This window comes from Rosa rugosa, chromosome 2 (genome assembly GCF_958449725.1).
Source record: "Rosa rugosa chromosome 2, drRosRugo1.1, whole genome shotgun sequence".
In the NCBI taxonomy this organism is placed as follows: Eukaryota; Viridiplantae; Streptophyta; class Magnoliopsida; order Rosales; family Rosaceae; genus Rosa; species Rosa rugosa.
In genome coordinates this window covers 66,468,741-66,483,909 of record NC_084821.1, presented here as the reverse complement: position 1 = coordinate 66,483,909, position 15,169 = coordinate 66,468,741, and the positions used below count along the sequence as shown (strand labels likewise).

At 34.8% G+C, this 15,169-nt stretch overlaps 1 protein-coding gene and 1 pseudogene across 1 annotated transcript; one reads left to right on the top strand and one right to left on the bottom strand.

The window, feature by feature from the left end:
• Nucleotides 1-9,232: 9,232 nt before the first annotated feature.
• Nucleotides 9,233-12,729, top strand: LOC133729464 (protein LIGHT-DEPENDENT SHORT HYPOCOTYLS 10-like). Its single transcript, XM_062157000.1, has 2 exons — nt 9,233-10,021; nt 12,430-12,729. The coding sequence occupies exon 1, from the start codon at nt 9,431-9,433 to the stop codon at nt 9,986-9,988; it is 558 nt and encodes a 185-aa protein (XP_062012984.1). The 5' UTR covers nt 9,233-9,430; the 3' UTR covers nt 9,989-10,021; nt 12,430-12,729.
• Nucleotides 12,730-13,598: 869 nt separating this feature from the next.
• Nucleotides 13,599-14,871, bottom strand: LOC133729463 (senescence-specific cysteine protease SAG39-like; annotated as a pseudogene).
• Between the last annotated feature and the right edge of the window lie 298 nt (nt 14,872-15,169).

Here is a 15,169-nt window from a genome sequence, read left to right as displayed (position 1 = left end):
TGCTTCCTCTCACAGCAAGTTCGGAAGTGCTTCCCCTCACAGCACAGCAATCCCAAACTAAGCCTAAGATTCCAGTCCAAATAATATGAGGGCAATAGCGTAACAAACATTAAGGTCCCCATATCAGAACAAAAAAAAGGGTCCCCATCTTCTGTCAGTGAGTAGGGTTGACTCACCCCATCGTAAAATTTGGTGAAGAATTGACCTTAGTTAGATCAGCAGTCCAGAATCTTAGTTAGCCTTCACTCCACCCCAAGAAAAATGAAAATTAATAATACCAACTGGTAGGGTTTTGAATCAAAGTGGAATATTTAACAATTCATTTATGTGAAGATTATTGCAGTATGGAAATCTGGGAACCCGAGTTTTAATGAATTGCAAGTCATACCTAAAATGTAGAAGGAGGCTATTATTATATGCCATTATTTCCATTGAACTACGTACTAAATCAGTATTTAAACATTCAGTGCAAGTGGGCAACCACGGCGCTGCCACCAACAATAGCAGCGGTTTCGTGGCGGGGCTTCCACGCCACTGCTTTGGCTCTGCCGCCACCTAGCGAAGTTTGCAGTACAGATTACAATATGCTACTACTAAGACATGCATATATCTAGCTTGCAGAAATATAAAGAAGAAAACAAACCCTATATATATGATGGGACAGAATGTTTGATGATCCAAGTGTATGGAGGGAGCCCCTAGCAGATTCAACATGCTGACTTGCTGGTGAGAAGACTATACTTATGGGACTTGTGGGATGTTAGCTACAATAGCTTGTGCTTGCTAGCTGCTTTAAGAATTTAATCCCTTAGCTCGTCGACTGATGCGCTTTGTCGTGACTATTTTGGTTGTAATATTGTTCTTAATTGGCACTAGAACAAAGATTATTAAATGATTCTGAGAATGTCACTTTAATTATATCACAATTGTGAGCTAGCTATATATAGTGAAGCAAAACGGCATGATTCACATCAACTACTTTGATTCTATTTTCATTTCTAAGTCTCGATTAATTAGAATAAAGCTAAGTGATCTGCGCTAGTAGAAATCATTTTTGTGTTATCCTTTTGTTAAGTAGATAACTAAAATATGAGTTAAACAACTTTGCCCAATGAATACTTCGTTGGAGAAAAAGATATACATGTATTTTTGTGTTGGTCATGAGTCATGTTCATCACCAACAAAAGATATACGATTTGTAAAAATATTTGATAATTCATTTCTTGTTTGAAATGTCTTCCTGTATTACTCATTACTAGTTTTACGAGTTTTAAACCTCTGCTCCTACATCTCCTAGCTTCAGTATTTTAAACTTGAAAGCAATCTTTGATATATGTTATAAAGCTTAGCAAAGGATGGGATTGATAATCACTAGTTTATTACTAAATTTCATATGATACGTACAGTCTGATTACTGTAGATTGAGAGCTTTACAAATATTTTTTTGAATATCTTTAAGATTGGATTGGAACTCTCTCTCTCTCTCTCTCTCTCTATATATATATATATATATATATATATATATATATATATCTTTAAGATTGGATTGGAACTCTCTCTCTTGATATATATATATATATATATATATATATATATATATATATATATATATATATATATATATATATATATATATATATATATAGAGAGAGAGAGAGAGAGAATTTTGCTCTGCTAAGGAAGTCCTTAACTTAGCTTAAGGAACAGATTTCCATATTTTGACCACTTTTCGATCACATATTCACATCTTAATCGTTAAGGCATCCAAAACTGCAATTTACACGAATGAACCGAATTTGTCCAACCTGAACCGTTCGTGTTCATAATTATAAATTGCAGTTTTGGATGCCTTAACGATCATCAATTTGGCTGAAAATTTGCAGAGATGATCTATACATTAGGACCTAAAAACTGAACGGTTAAGATGTGAATATGTAATCGAAAAGTGGTCAAAATATGGAAATTTGTTCATTTGCTAAGGAACGAACCTCCTTAGAAGAGCAAATCCGTATATATATCCACATTTCGACCGTTCAGTTTTTAGGTACTAATGTATAGATCATCTCTGCAAAATTTCAGCCAAATTGATGGTCGTTAAGGCATTGATAACTGCCTTAAAGCTGCTACGGTTCAGGTTGGACAGATTCAGTTCGTCCATTGGTTTAAGCGAGTTAGATACCTTAAAGATCATCAATTTGACTGAAAATTTGCAGAGATGATCTATACATTAGTACCTAAAAATTGAATAATCGAGATGTAGATATGAGACCGAAAGTAACCCTAAACTCTAACCTCGCACTTTAATTTCAGAGCGAGGCCTCGCTCTGGATAGAGTGTGTGTGTGTGTGTGTAGTACCTAAAAATTGAATAATCGAGATGTGGATATGAGACCGAAAGTAACCCTAAACTCTAACCTCGCACTTTAATTTCATAGCGAGACCTCGCTCTGAATAGAGTGTGTGTGTGTGTGTGTGTTATGTTATGTTATCAGTGATAAGTATAAAGATGCTTGCTCACATGACCATTATAATGAACAAGGGAGTTTTCTTTTGAATAATTAATTAAGTCCCAAAATGCCACCTCCTATTACAAAAACCACAGCCAAAACATGAGCCACTAGCATATCTATCTGTTTCCCTAGAGTCTGATTTGTAAAGAATGCATTCCATTTTAGCGGGTGGGTTTTCATATAGTTAGTTACATAGGCATTGCAATGATTATCTTCACTAGGATATATAGCACCAAATACTGCAATTTTGAGCATCCTCATCTTTACAGAGATCTTTACAGAGATGCATGTTCTATGACCAGAACTGGGCTATGGATGGCCTGGCAAAATAATCCTTCCTTTGTTTGATAACCAATTCAGGGAAGTTGATTTGTAAAAATCAGGTCTCTTTAAGATATTGAATGAGACAATCATATGCTTTGCTTCAAAGCACGTACTTGCCCAAGAGCTAGCTATAGCACTTGTCTTTTTTCTTTTATTTTTTTGTCAACATATAGCACTTGTCTCTGATATGTGATCGATAGATCCGATCAGTTTGGTTAGGCTCCTCGGCAAATCTTAAACACATGGTCTTTGTTTGTTTTCTCCAGAAATGCTCCCTAGCTAATTAGTTTGTCAATGTCGAGTTATTTATTTTGAAAGCTAGCACTAATTAAATAACTAAATAATGTAAGTATGTAAAGCCTAGTACCGTGAGTTTGGTTTGTGATTTTGGTGAAATCCAACAAAGCAGGATGATATGTTAAGTGTGGCTAAAGGTGGGCACTGCCCACACCCATGCCAAGTGACGTTATCAGTGTTCATGTCAAATGAGAAGTTAATGGTGTAATTGGTGTTTATGTCTAATAAGACTAACGATACTCATGTCACACCCATGTAAGTGAGGCTAAGCACACCAAAAAAATGTCGTATGTTTTTCTAACTTTATGAGAACCAATGCTGAAACTATCTCAAAAAAAAAAAAAAAAGTTATTTGAGACTGTGATTTCATACTGAAAATCATGTAACATACGATATTTTGGGCAAAATGACATGTTCTTATCTTCTCCCAAAAATTTTCTCACCCCTAGCTAAGTCATAATTTTGAATCAATTGTAGAATTGATGGATCTCAAAAACTTCAACCCTTTTTTATTTTTATTTTTTATTTTTTTTTTATGATTTTTCAAAGTCGAAAAATCAAGAAACTCATAAAAACATAAAATTAAATAATTTTAAGTGCCTTCACTTTGAACATGTCAAAAAATCATTCTCTACCAATCGTCGGGTTATGGCAATTGGAAATTTTCAATAAATTAAGTGTGGATAGAGATTTGACATGTCTTGACATGTCACAATGGCGTGCCACGAGAAATGCAAAACCATGTCAAAACCACTTTTTGTATTCAAATTGTCTCATTTCATAGTTACTATATGTAAAACATGACTTTTAGGACATGTTCTAAGTGACGGCACTCACAAAAATCAAATTTTCTATTATCTTTTATGATTTTTCGGTTTGTGACTTTAGAAAATTATAAGAAATCAAAAATATGATAGTTGATTTGTGAGCGGTCACTTGAAACATGTATTGAAAATCATGCTCTACCAATGAGAATATAACACAGGAGAATTTTAATAATAATAAAAAAAATAAAAAATAAAAAAGATGTTGTTAACGCTTGACATAAGTTTTGACATGTCATAGCATTTGACAACATATAAGTGTCAAACAACGTCGAGACAACTTTTTATTAAAAATAACATGCCACAACTTATTAGTATCAGATCATAACAAAATCACTTTTTATTCAAAATGTTCTGTGCCATAATTTCACCACAGCCATCCCATTAGAGTGTATAGTGTCAAGGTTTTTTTATTTTTATTTTTCATAAAAGTGACGTGAAGTTAACAAATATTGGGCCTCTAATGCCGAGCCGAACTCAATTATGGGTTGGCCTAAAACTCTTTCAGACCTAGTACCTGGCCTATAGGCAACCAAATTGGCACTTGGCAGACCCAAGTGACAAATAATTAGGGTACGTTTTGACTTTAATATCCAGTCAAAGACATTTGGACAAGAATCACGTGTCGTTCTGATAAGAAATTAAAAGAGGGCATTGTAATAATTCATCGTTAACGTAACGCTTATATAAATTTGGATGAACAGCAAGAACAGCAAGCATCTCAATCAACCTCCTAGACTAAGTTTGATTTTTTGTCTTATAAAGCAAACTGAGATTCAGTGCAATAACTACTTTCCTTCTTTCCCATTTGAATGACTCGACACTGCATAATTTTGCTTTTAAAGTGGCCCTAGCTCCTTCTCCTCGACTAAAGATATCTCACAGCATTACCATCTAATCCAAAATAAAAGAAGAAATTAGTTTGATGTTACTAAGATGCTAATTATATACCTTGATCGATTTTTCTTTATCTTAATTAGCTAGTTGTTTGTATGGCATCAAGTTCTCTTCCATATAATTTCGATCGAACAAGAAAAAACAAGAGGGTTCATCCGTACAAATGACATTTAATTTTGTTAGATTATATGAAACTTTGAAAGAAACTAAAATTTAAAGTTTATCAAATTATCAATACATGCATGTTGGTCTCCTCTGCCACCGAAAAACTAAAGAACATTCGTTATCCGACACATCACGTTGTTTGAAGTTGATCAATATTGATCTCTATGACCCTTATAATGATGCATAATATATATGTTTTCACGTGTTGTCGATCTACCATTGATGATGCATATTATGTATGTTTTCATGCATCAATGTCTCATCTTGAAACTTTGATAAAGGAACGAAGCGTAAAAACTATCTAGCTAAAGATTAAATGTCTGTCATCTTAAATTGACTCATTTTTTTAGATTTAAAATATATGAATTTTTAAAAGTTACTCTTATAAATTTACAATTTCATTAGCATTTGGTGTTTGCACCATTAATATGGCATATTTTTCATCATTCAATTAGATTGTTCCAATTGAAGGTACCAAGATAAGTTTTAGATATTTTTCATCAAGTTCTCTTCCACATAACAAGGAAAAACAAGACGGTATATATATATATATGTACAAATGACATTTAATTTTGTTAGATGATTATATGAAACTTTCAAATTAAAGAATCTAAATTTGAAGTTTATCAAATTATCAATATATACATGCATGTTGGTCTCCTTTGCCACCAAAAAAACTTAAGAACATTCGCTATGCGACACATCACATGGTTCAAAATTGATCAATATTGATCTCTATGACCCTTTATAATGCATATTATATATGTTTTTTATGTTGTCGATCTATCGTCAATGTCTCATCTTCAAACTTTGATAAAGGAACAAAGTTCTAGGGCTTGTCATCTTAAATCGACTCAATTTTTGGAATTTAAAATCCATATAAGTTACTTTTATAAATTTACCATTTCATCAGCGTTTGGTGTTTGCACCATTAATATGGCATATTTTTCATCATTCAATTAGATTGTTCCATATCAGGGTACAGAGATAAGTTTTAGATATATGAAATAAGATTATTAAACTAGCTGATTTCATGATTCCAGCTTATTAAGTCCAACTGATTTCATGATTTTTATTTTTTTTTGGTTGCAAAATTATTAAACCAGCCAATCCATCTCGTTCCATTGAGGGCACCGTTAATCCAGCTGATTTCATGAACATTATTAGTTTAAAACTATCACAATTTTATGAGAAATATGAGTTTAAATTCAGGCATTAACATTTCAATTTGTATTCCTCGATCGACAATTGATCCTTTTAAATGGGATCTAGAGAAATAGTGTGCAACTGTAGTAGTGGTGATTCTTTAATAAGCAAACACTTGGTCCCATTGTCCACGTTGGGAGGTGGAATAATGGACACAAATGTATGCCTAGTTGTCCCACACAAGATCTTCTCATTATTTGAGGATCATATATATCATAGCTTGTGTTCTTCCACGAAATTATATATGCCCTAAGCATTCTTAATTCTACTTTAAATTATGATAGTCAATTCTGAACTAGGTATCAATGCAAATTGCAATATTGTCGTTCAAAATTGTTTTGTATATCAAATACATTGTATAATGTATAAGCAACAACGTGTTCAACATCTTAATATGAAGTGCTAGTCCACAATCGAGAGTTGAAATTGTTCAAACCCTAAACTCAAAACTTATAGAAAACATTCAACCGTAATTCCTAAAAATAATATAATCGATATCTATATAAATTCCTTGTTAATGTAAGGCTCACACCATAATCTGAACACTTCTACCTGTTGTTCAAATAACCAGGGTATATATATTTAAAAGATTAGGGTAGACGCTTCTCAATTAGTATCTTAATTATATAGATGGATTTTAAGGTCCCATTGGACCTACGCACTGTCATTAATTCAGACCTATATATCTATGCGCACTGAGCTGATCGAAGAGCAAAATGATTTGGAAGAGCGTGTAACTTGTCAATAAGGGGACCTGATCGATCGAACACCAAATCCATAAAGAGAGATAATTAATCATCCAAACAACAAATAGTGTCTGCATGTCTGTACATGTAAAATTGTCTTGTTGGTTGCCGAGAAAGTTTAACTTGTTTGCCTTTAGTACTACTACTACTACTCCACCACCCACCATCTTAATCGGCAAAAAGCTGAAAAGCTGCACCATAAAGGTTTTGATCATTCATGTCAAAGCCAGGAAAGAAGAAAATAAAGAAGAAATCACAATCCAGAAAGGGTAAATTCATAGCATAGGGCTCCAAATTAATTTCCGAACGCCGTAATTGGAAGCCATGTTTTCTTATTGTTTATGTATTTTGAACCAAACTAATTACCTATATCAGCATTTAATCGATCTAAATGAGGGTCTAAAGTCAGAGTTTTCTAACCTTTTATTCAATTCTTATTTGAACGACTCCAAGCAACATTTGTAATTATTGCATCAAGAACAGACTAAGGATGGGTCCCATTTCCCTCTCAAAGATGTCTCCACGATTCCAGTCATCCCCCTCTTTTCAATGTCTTGCATTCTTTACTATTGACTATGCATTCATATCATCATTGCAGAGTAACTGTTTCTTCCTTTTATTTCCACAGTGTTCTAAACAATCTTATTGCAAGTATCCAAACTGCTTTTCTAATGTTAAAATCTTCCAAATGTGATGTCTGTGTTTCTCTTTGTTAAAAATTATAAGTTCGGTCTATATTTTTAATGTAATATCCGTCAAATTTTAATATAATAAATAACATCAACTATTCTTCTAGTAAATTACACTCAATTATGATTAGAATCCGATGCAAACACACTAAGTAATTGCCAGCTAGCTCACTCCATATCCGCTCTAATTTTACAAGCCTACCCTAATTCAGAAATTATGGCTACTAATCAAGTTCTGTGATATAAAGTAGCCTATTAGAATTAGGGTTTGGGGAAAAGAGAGAAGATGTGTTCTGTTACTACACGGGTTTAACAACAAAAGGACTTCTAAATTATTTAATGAACTATACCATTTTGGATACATGCATCTTGTGATACTGCACTAGAATGTTCGATCTCTTGGATTTACCATAGGAGATTATTCAGACTCGACCATTTCCAAATTGAACTCGTAAACTTTCCGAGCGTATAATGCACTTTGATCATGAATTCTTGTCATTATTCAAACACCACCTGGCTTACATTAAAATTTACACAGCAGGATTTAAGGAATATAGAGCTATATTCCTATGACTTTTTTTGTGACCATTCATGTAGATCATGAAAAAGGGCGGAGGACAGCGACATCCGCAACGAACATTGCCCGAGTAACAACGTAAATATACAAATTTCAAGGGGAAACAAATAGTAGACACATTAAAATAATAATACAAGGATATGTATTATTGGTCGTTAAAACTTAAAATAAGATAACTTAGTGGGGTGAATAGATAAATTCTCAAAACCCTGATACTATTTTTTTTTTTACCATAATAGAAGGCTAGCTTTGGCTCTTGTGCTTACCAAGTGCAACTACTATTAACTAAGGGTGGAAATCGATTCATAATAATTTTATTCTCAAAACCCCGATACGTTGTCAATATTATGTAGAGACTAGAGTATCAAATTTTAAACAATAATGGGTAAGGAAGCTCAAAATCTTGTAAATTTGTAATAATTATGATTAAGTTTTTATGTTGGATAAACGGTCACAATTACTAACGCGTATTCTCTTACTGTTCTACCTACCGCGATAAATATCGGTCTTTTTTTTTATCATAGTTGTGGTAGACTAACTTGACATATGAAGTTATCATTGATGTATGTGTAAAACTGTTCTATCATGTGTCATTAATGTTAATATATCGAAGTAGCTAAAAGATCCCTAATTATTGATACTAAGTAGTTTTAGCAGTGTATCTGTCCTATTGAATGAGTAAACTTTTATTTCTTTTCCCTGTACATATGAAATTAACCAGGGTCCATATATATATATTATGTCATGATCATCATATATTCATATTGCTGACTACAGATGAAAATGAGTAATCATTGCATGGATGATAGCATATAGGCATAACATTATTCTACCCATATTTTTCCTTGGATTTGTTTTGGATGATGAGTACCATACCACACATTATAATTATATATTCCCAAGAAACAAGAAACAATATAATACTACTCAGTGCTAATAGTGTCACTATAAAAATGAGAGAGATCCAAGTGAGAAGCGGAGAGGGATTGAGTGTTTAGAGCTAGATAGCTAAGCTAGGAATAGAAAAAGAGGAACATAAAGCATTTTCACAGGGCCCATGACATGTCCTCTCAATAGACCCAAAGATGTGATTTCGATTTCTATCTTTTCTTTCAACACTGCACTAACCTATTCTTCCCATACCTCTGTCTTCCTTCTTTTTTCACCTCCTACCATTTCTCCAATTCTTCCCAAACATGTCTGGAGATCATAGACGAAAAGATTCCATCGAAGCCTCCTCCTCACGATCCACTAACGCCGATCATCAACAGCAGCAGCAACAAAACCCTCCACCGCTCAGCCGCTACGAGTCTCAGAAGCGCCGGGACTGGAACACCTTCGGCCAGTACCTCAAGAACCAGACCCCTCCGGTTTCCATGTCCCATTGCCAGTTCAACCACGTCCTCGACTTCCTTCGCTACCTCGACCAGTTTGGAAAGACCAAGGTGCACTTACATGGTTGTGTCTTTTTCGGGCAGCCCGACCCTCCTGCCCCTTGCACCTGCCCGCTCCGGCAGGCCTGGGGCAGCCTCGACGCGCTGATCGGGCGCCTCAGGGCAGCGTATGAGGAGCACGGAGGAGCACCGGAGACCAACCCTTTCGGTAACGGAGCTATTCGGCTTTACCTGAGGGAAGTGAAGGAGTGCCAAGCTAAGGCGAGAGGGATTCCATACAAGAAGAAAAAGAAGAAGAGGAACAATCAGCTCAAGGCGATTAGTGATGAGGCTAAGGGTTTGAAGCAGATCACTTCTTGATTAGTTGCTTTGGCTTCTTCGGATCGATTTATGGTAATTTAATTTTGTTTTTACTTAGGTACTTACTATATATATAGAGTGATAATCAGTTTTCAGCTAGCTTCTGCTTTAATTTGAATTCCGAAAACTGTTTTATATGGTAACTTGCTGGTTATAGTAATAATTCATCAGCTTCATACTAACAGAAAAGTATACTCTTAAAGCAGACAATAAATGGGGTTTTAACAAGTGGAGCTGGATCAAATTTCAAACTGAACGGGTAAAATTCAGTATTGTATACCCACTCAGATTCAATTTCATCCTAAAACCCTAACCTACGAAACCCTAATTTCAATAATCGCTACTCAATTAAACTGCAGGCATAAAAGATTAAGTGATGGAGAACTTAGTTGACTTAGTTGGTGACATTTTACTTCAATATGATCTATGATAAGGACCCTCCCCCTATATATTTGATGCCATGATTCATTAAGTTTTTTTTTTTTTTGGCTCTCTCTCTCTCTCTCTCTGATCTCTCTCTCTCGATCAATGGATCGATCGATCTCAGTAGGCAAAACTGTTTCTATTTTTGTCCTCATAGTTAATTAAATTAATTATTTTCTCATCACTTGGTTGTACGTACTCTTTTCATTTGTTTTTGGCTCGGTTGTGATTCTGTTTGATTTGGTGCTCTCCAGTCCCCATGGGCGACCATATACAGTGTGGATATACATATATATTTATAGGTATATACTGTATGCATATATTATATATACGTACGTACATTGCATGCGAGCTGTATATTCAGGAAGTGAGAACTAACGTACGTATATAGAGGAGACTGAGATGTTCTTATTATAAATTAACAACATACAGTATGATTCTCTTCCCAATCAGGCAATCAATCTCTTTTGTAGATATATGGATCATGCATGCAGTGATCGATATATTATAATACCTTTTCTGGTGGTGGAACCAAAACCATAGGGAATATGTTTAATATTGTTAAAGAATGAGAGATATCATAGCTGCCTTTCGTAGATTGCTTACTTAAATCACTAATGCGTCCCAAGATCTTTGCTTGATAAGCATCGATTGTATACTAGCTAGGGCTGTGAAAAGTATTTGACTTATCTTGATCTTATTCTATTGTTTTCTACACAATCAGGATTCTATGGTTATTAAACAACTCAGTTAGCTATTGGCCGGTTTAATTTGTTGCTCACACATTAGTTTAGAACTGATTGCGTAGTCCATGATTTTCAGTACTACTATTTGCATAAAAATATAGAAGGTTACAAATCTCTTCATATATATAACTTTTCTTGTCTAAATCTAATCACTTATAGGTGATTCAATTATAATAATGATAAAATTAACTGACATTTAAAGTATTTGGCATCACAACGCATACAAATGGAGGCAAGTTAAGAGATAGAAACTCAGATTGTGATTATTGAATTTCTTAACAGACACATATTTAGTTCAATAACTAGCTCTACACACCTAGAATGACTCTATGGAAGTACTAATAGTATCTTCCTGCTTACATTATTACTTATACTTATACCTTACTTGAATTTTAAATAGAACCTGTTTTTCTCGACGATCATTCATCCTTTCTTGAAGAAAAAAGTCTAGTTGCAACTCTACGACAATTGGACATATTTTGCTTAAATAACTCTTTGTTTCTCGAACAAAAATAATCCAAAACCATAAAAGACTTCCTAGCATCCAATATCTTTTCTCATGGAAATTTTCTCTTTCCAAAAATTTCACAAATCACAATTCATTTCGATGAGCACTGTATTATCCGTCTTAGGTTAAAGAAAATTCATAATTGAATTGGTCATGCCAATAGTGAGAATGAATTTGAACAATTGATTTTTCTCTCAAACTTAATTCAAACCCTATTCATTTACAGTACCTTCAGTTCTTGCCCTTTTGTGGACCGTCCGATCGAATTAGGATACCTCATCATCATTTGCATGGTTGATCGAGTGGATTAATTATGTCTCTATAAAGAATGCTACATCATAATTTCATAAAGCTTACATTTTCTGATAGCCTTTTGAATTCATACTTGCTTGAGATTAAGGAATCACAATGGTTGTAATCATCTGGCTATAAAACACAATTATCATCCGACTTCATAATTTGGCACAACTCCTATATATTCATGGTCAATAAGGAGAAGCCTAATTTTATTTGGCTTAAGTTAAAAATCCGGACTAATGTAGATTTTATTTATTATCTGTATACTTGCTGAATTGCTAGCCAAGGAAGATCAAGTGAAATTAATTAATGGATCCGAGCAACGATGTTTAAAGCATATATAGACGTAATGGTCTTTGCAGCATATAAACAGTTTCTTGTCCTTAATCACCACCTATTATATCCTAATTAGCAATGAAAGTTGGAAGACATTAACATTGTGTCATTTTTGTGTGATGTCATTGCAGGATCACATATATAACAGGTCATTTGGATGCATGAGATGGATATATATAGCAAGGTCGTAATCTGTATTTCTTCCTCTGGAAATGTGGAAATATGTTACGATTTATATCAGCTAGCCTAGCTCTAAATAATCTTTACTACGTACTACAGCAAGCTAGCTAGTTCAAACCCTACTTGTATTACTTTTAAAGTTTTAAGTAGTTGCAATCAAGCTACACCTCTTGTAAGTTAATTTCTAGTTACAATTTCCTAGACATTTTCAAAGCTCAGTAAACAAGATGCTATATCTGTCTATCTCTCTATTACAGCTAGCTCCCATAAAACAGGTAGAAGATCGAGTATTGTTTCTCTTATCTGATGGCATATATATATATATATATATATATACATATATATACACACACACACACACACAGTCCGTCTCCGCTACGGACGTCCGTACCTTTTCTTAGATACAGATTTCCAGTTTTTCCCCACTTTTCGATCACACATTCACATCTTAACCGTTCAGTTTTGATGTCCTAATGTATAGATTATCTTTGCAAATTTCAGCCAAAATGATGATCGTTAAGGCATTCAAAACTGCAATTTACAACAATGAACACGAACGGTTCCGGTTCGACAGATTCGATTCGTTCGTATAAATTGCAGTTTTGGATGCCTTAACGATCATCAATTTGGCTGAAAATTTACAGAAGTGATCTATACATTAGGAACTAAAAACTGAACGGTTAAGATGTGAATGTGTGATCGAAAAGTCGGAAAAAACTGGAAATCCGTTCCATAAGCTTAGGAACGGACCTCCGTTCCTGAGCAAAGTTATATATATATATATCAGTTTAATTAGCTAGCATCATACATTAAATACTGCTCTTCTTTGCTATTTATCTGTCTGAGAGATCTTGGTGCAAAACCAAGTCATATAATTCGATTTAAGTTTCTGAATGGATCAAATGTTCAAGGTTCAAGTATATATATGAGAAACATCGATGATAACAATTAATATGCAAGCACATAATCCTTACAAATATTCAAGCCATGCATATGAAGATGGAATTTCTATTAATTACAGTGTGTGTGTGTATTTATTTATTTGCATATATATATTTGTGTATGTAGAGTGTAGAGATGAGAACTATATGTATCATGACATTTTCATCTATTTTGTTAATCATGCGGTCGGATAAGAAGCGTCCATAGCAATTCCACAGAGTCCTTCCATGGCAGGAACATCCCTTTGCATCCTTACATATCCACTCTCTCCCCATCCTGTTCCCCAAGAATTCTTCACCAGCCAATACTTAGTCCCATCACTACTAGTCCCGTACCCAACCACGGCAACACCATGGTCTAAGTTGGTACCACAGGTTCCAGTAAACACACCACGTACTCGAATAAAACTGAAACGCGGATCCACTTGCATCGATGGCAACAGAAACAGGCAGGTTGGCGACTGCCTGCAGCAGAGCATTCTCGTCGTTTTTAGGCACATCCTCGTGCCCAGTGATGGAGGCTGCTTGGGATGTAGCATTCTGAGTTTTGCAACTTCTGTCAACACCCTGGTAGGGGTAATTGGCTTCAGTTGTTAGGCCCTTGTTGCTTTGGATGAATTGGAAGGCATTATCCATTAGACCACCTTTACAACAGTGATCTTTGCCTCCAGTGTCACAATCCACAAGCTCTTGCTCTGCTAGAGGAATTAAGCGTTTTAAGCTGGTTGATCCCTTCTGTAGCTGCAACTGCTGAAAATGCCCAACAACACCCTACAACATTGAAACAACATAAGTCACATAACACAGTATTCCTAACTGTAGAATATATATATGTGTGTGTGTGTGTGTGATCGTGTGTAGGATACTAGAGAATGAATGGTGTGATTATTAAAATACATGCTAAAAATAAAAATATCTTCACTTTAAGAGTTTAAAGACGTCATCTCTTGATCCTCCCTATATATATATATATATATATATATATATATATTGGTTGTTGGTAAAGCTTAATTACCACATTTTCCTTGGTCTTTGATGGGAGTCACCGCGCCCTTTTCTCTCCAGTCCACTGAAGAAGGCACATCACTGACATTTCCATACCTAAAACTTGTAGCTTTCAGGGAGTTGGACAAGGATTGGCTCTTGTAGCCATTACGCATTGCTCGAAACTCCTCGTTAGTTAGGTCTCCAAATTCGTTTAACCTCAGTGTGTACTCTTGGTACTCCATCTGTTTGTTAAAAGCTTCTATGAACTCGACGTTGATCTTGAAGATCAAAAAGCGCTTCACCTTCTCTTCTGCATCCTTGTAAACTCGTCCATGTCGAGCTACCCACTCCTCGTGCCGCTTCAGCATGGTTTTCTCGTCACTAAGCTGGCGGGAAAATACTAACTGAGCAGCAAAGGGCCAAAGTGAAGAGAAAGGCCAAGCCTAATTGGTTTTTGAGAGCCATGAAAAGGTGTCTTAGTACTATAGAAATGTTTAGGTTTTGATGAGCACGATGTACGGTTTCGAAGTGGGCACGTGTTCAAAAACTTCTTGTGAGGAAATTGTTTGATGGAGACTTGCATTTCTAGGTTTTGATTGAAACCAACAATTTTGGAATCCAGATTCTGCAATTTAACTTTCCGTGTATAAGAACCCAAGCTGTAACTTCTGAAATCAATATTGAGTGATAAAAATATTATATCACATCGTATATCCTTTGTAGAATTGGAATCATCCTATGGAGAAGCAGAGGGGTGCAATTT

Bases quoted from the DNA above. Each gene is read 5' to 3' on its own strand.
- LOC133729464 (XM_062157000.1), top strand. From the start codon at position 9,431: ATGTCTGGAGATCATAGACGAAAAGATTCCATCGAAGCCTCCTCCTCA.